Source organism: Olea europaea, chromosome 2 (assembly GCF_002742605.1).
Source record: "Olea europaea var. sylvestris chromosome 2, O_europaea_v1, whole genome shotgun sequence".
Taxonomy (NCBI): Eukaryota; Viridiplantae; Streptophyta; class Magnoliopsida; order Lamiales; family Oleaceae; genus Olea; species Olea europaea.
The window spans coordinates 19,260,545-19,263,124 of NC_036238.1; the positions used below are offsets into that span (position 1 = coordinate 19,260,545).

At 35.5% G+C, this 2,580-nt stretch overlaps 1 protein-coding gene across 1 annotated transcript; it reads left to right on the forward strand.

Moving 5' to 3' along the window:
• Positions 1-389: 389 nt before the first annotated feature.
• On the forward strand, positions 390-1,367 carry LOC111373334. Its single transcript, XM_022995850.1, has one exon. It carries the CDS (start codon positions 390-392, stop codon positions 1,365-1,367), a length of 978 nt encoding a protein of 325 aa, XP_022851618.1.
• Positions 1,368-2,580: the final 1,213 nt, after the last annotated feature.

Below are 2,580 nucleotides of genomic sequence, written 5' to 3' on the forward strand. Positions count from 1 at the left end.
CCCTCGAAGCTTAGGTTCGGGGCGTCACAGGAGGACCCAGAGGAGGAGATCGAACCAGAGCTAGAAGACCCTGAGCAAGAAGTCCAACCACAAAATTTCATTGATTGGGTTATGGATTCGGAGCCCGAGTCATGCATTACTTCGGATGACGAGACTCCATAAAAAGACGGTTTTTAGGATCCACTGGGATTAGAAATAAGTGTTATTTATTTGCCTAGAAAAAGTTTGATTATTTAATTATTTATCTGATTTTATTATTATTATTTTTTTAAAGAGCAAATTTTCTATATGTAAGGATTTGGAAATTTATTATTACAAAGATTATTAATAATATTTGAGTGTTTTATCAATTTTTTTTTCTAAATTAAAATTTTATTTGTGTTAAGAAAATGTCGAGACAACAACAAAATCAAGCTACCATCATCAGGGATTTGCTAAGGGCGGTACAAGATTTGGGCGGACAACAAGCACAGGCTGGCCCTGCTAGTGTAAACACTAACAACACTAACTCAATTGTGGAACAGTTTCGTCGTTACAAGCCCCCTACCTTTAATAGGATAACTGGCCCTCTAGCGGCCGAGGAATGGATAAGGGGTTTGGAACGAATTTTCAAGCATCTCTCTTGCACTGATGCGCAAAAGATTTTATGTGCAGAGTTCATGCTAGTTGATGCAGCTGGCCACTGGTGGGAGTTCGTTTCACGGACTAGGACTGAGGCACAACAACGTAACCTCACCTGGGCACGATTCAAAGAGAAGGTGATGGGAAAATACTTTCCACAAGCCCTGAGAGATCGTAAGGAGACAGAGTTTCTGCAACTTAAGCAGGGAAAAATGACATTGGTTGATTATGAGAGGAAGTTCGAACAACTTTCTAGGTATGCAGTGCATCTAGTGAATACAGAGCAAAAGAAAGCTAGAAGGTTCGAGCTCAGACTACGCCCAGAAATTGGAGGAATCATAGCATCTCATGAATTTACCACGTACATTCAAGTTCTACAACGAGCTCAAGCAATTGCAAATCGACTAGAACTCGATCAAACAACTCAAGAAAATACCGAATTTTCAGGAAAGAGGAAATGGAATGGGACGAACGAAGGTAAAGGAAATGGACAAAATAAGAGGGCTAGTTTTGAAAGGCGGTTAGAGTCAAACAAGCCGAATAGTGTTCTTACTCCTTGTCCTAAGTACAATAAGGCTCATAGAGGCGAGTGTTTGTATGGAAATAATGTATGCTATCGATGTGGAAAGCAAGGTCATATTGCTACCAATTGTCAGGAACCCCCACCAAAGAGGGACAACGATCAAAGCAAAAAGGGACCAGCTAGAGTCTTTGCTTTAACCCAACAAGAGGCAACTGAGAATTAGGACATGACGGCAGGTAATCTAACTATATTTGAATTACTTGCCTATGTTCTTATATGCTTAGGAGCTGTTCATTCCTTGTTTACCCTATTTTCATTGCCACTAGTTGCGAAGAAGGCAGTAGTGTTCTAGAAGTTACTATTCTAGTGGCAGTACACTTAATACAAGCAAATAGATAGAGGTCAAGATAGAAATGAATAGAAACGAATTTATAGCTAACATATACCTTTTAGAAATGAAGTATTTTTTATGCCATCCTAATGGCGGATTGGATAAGGAACGTTTATGCGACAATATGATGCTTTGGGAAGAAGATAAAATTTTAGAAGTCTAGAGAAGATGAGATCAAGGTCCTGTACCTCAGACTTTTCACCTGGATAAGAAAAAAATTTCGAGGACGAAATTTTATAAGGGGGTGAGATTGTAACACCTTGAAAGTTTATGGCTCTAGAAATTTTAGGTTTAATCAAGTTTTTATGCAAGTAAATTAGCGATGCCTAAAAGCTAATTTGGATCTATATGAATATCGTTATAGTTGAGGAAACAAAGTGGAAACAAATATAAATTTATACTTTTATTTAATTATGTCAAAATGGTTAACTATTGGTGGAGTTGATTTTCCTATCAATATTAGGCTCTTTTCGAAGTTCGAATTAAATGATGAATTATAAGCCAGTAATAATAACTACTTAGTAAATAAAATTAGTTATCAATTTAGACCATATTACTGTAACAATATAAGACTCATCTGATAGATTATAATTAATTTTATGTATATTTAGATAAAGTTAATTTGGACTAAATTACGTTAGAGCGATCAAGATTTGGGGATTAATTCACGTAGCAATTAGGCTTGTCATTATCCATATCATGATTCCCTTATTATTTAGTTATAGTAGGATTTGGAGTTAGCCATAAATTAGGCAAGAGCTTATGTGATAAGTCCTAGTGAAATTAAATTCCATGGAAGCTTTCTGCTCTTGGTCGGTTTGGTTAAAAGATGATAATGATTACTTTTGTGGAAATTAAATAGCGTTCTATTAGTTATTTAAACTGGTTGTTTGCATTAAATAAATTAAGCCTTATATCCAATGCAATTAGGAGTCCAACTTATCTTAATGTGTGCATAATGATAATTTAATCAGGAATAAATCAATTCAAAGAAATGTATTTAGAATGTATTTTTAATGTATCTTTTAATATAATTAGCAAAAAG

Coding starts and splice junctions, on each gene's coding strand:
- LOC111373334 (XM_022995850.1), top strand. CDS start 390: ATGTCGAGACAACAACAAAATCAAGCTACCATCATCAGGGATTTGCTA.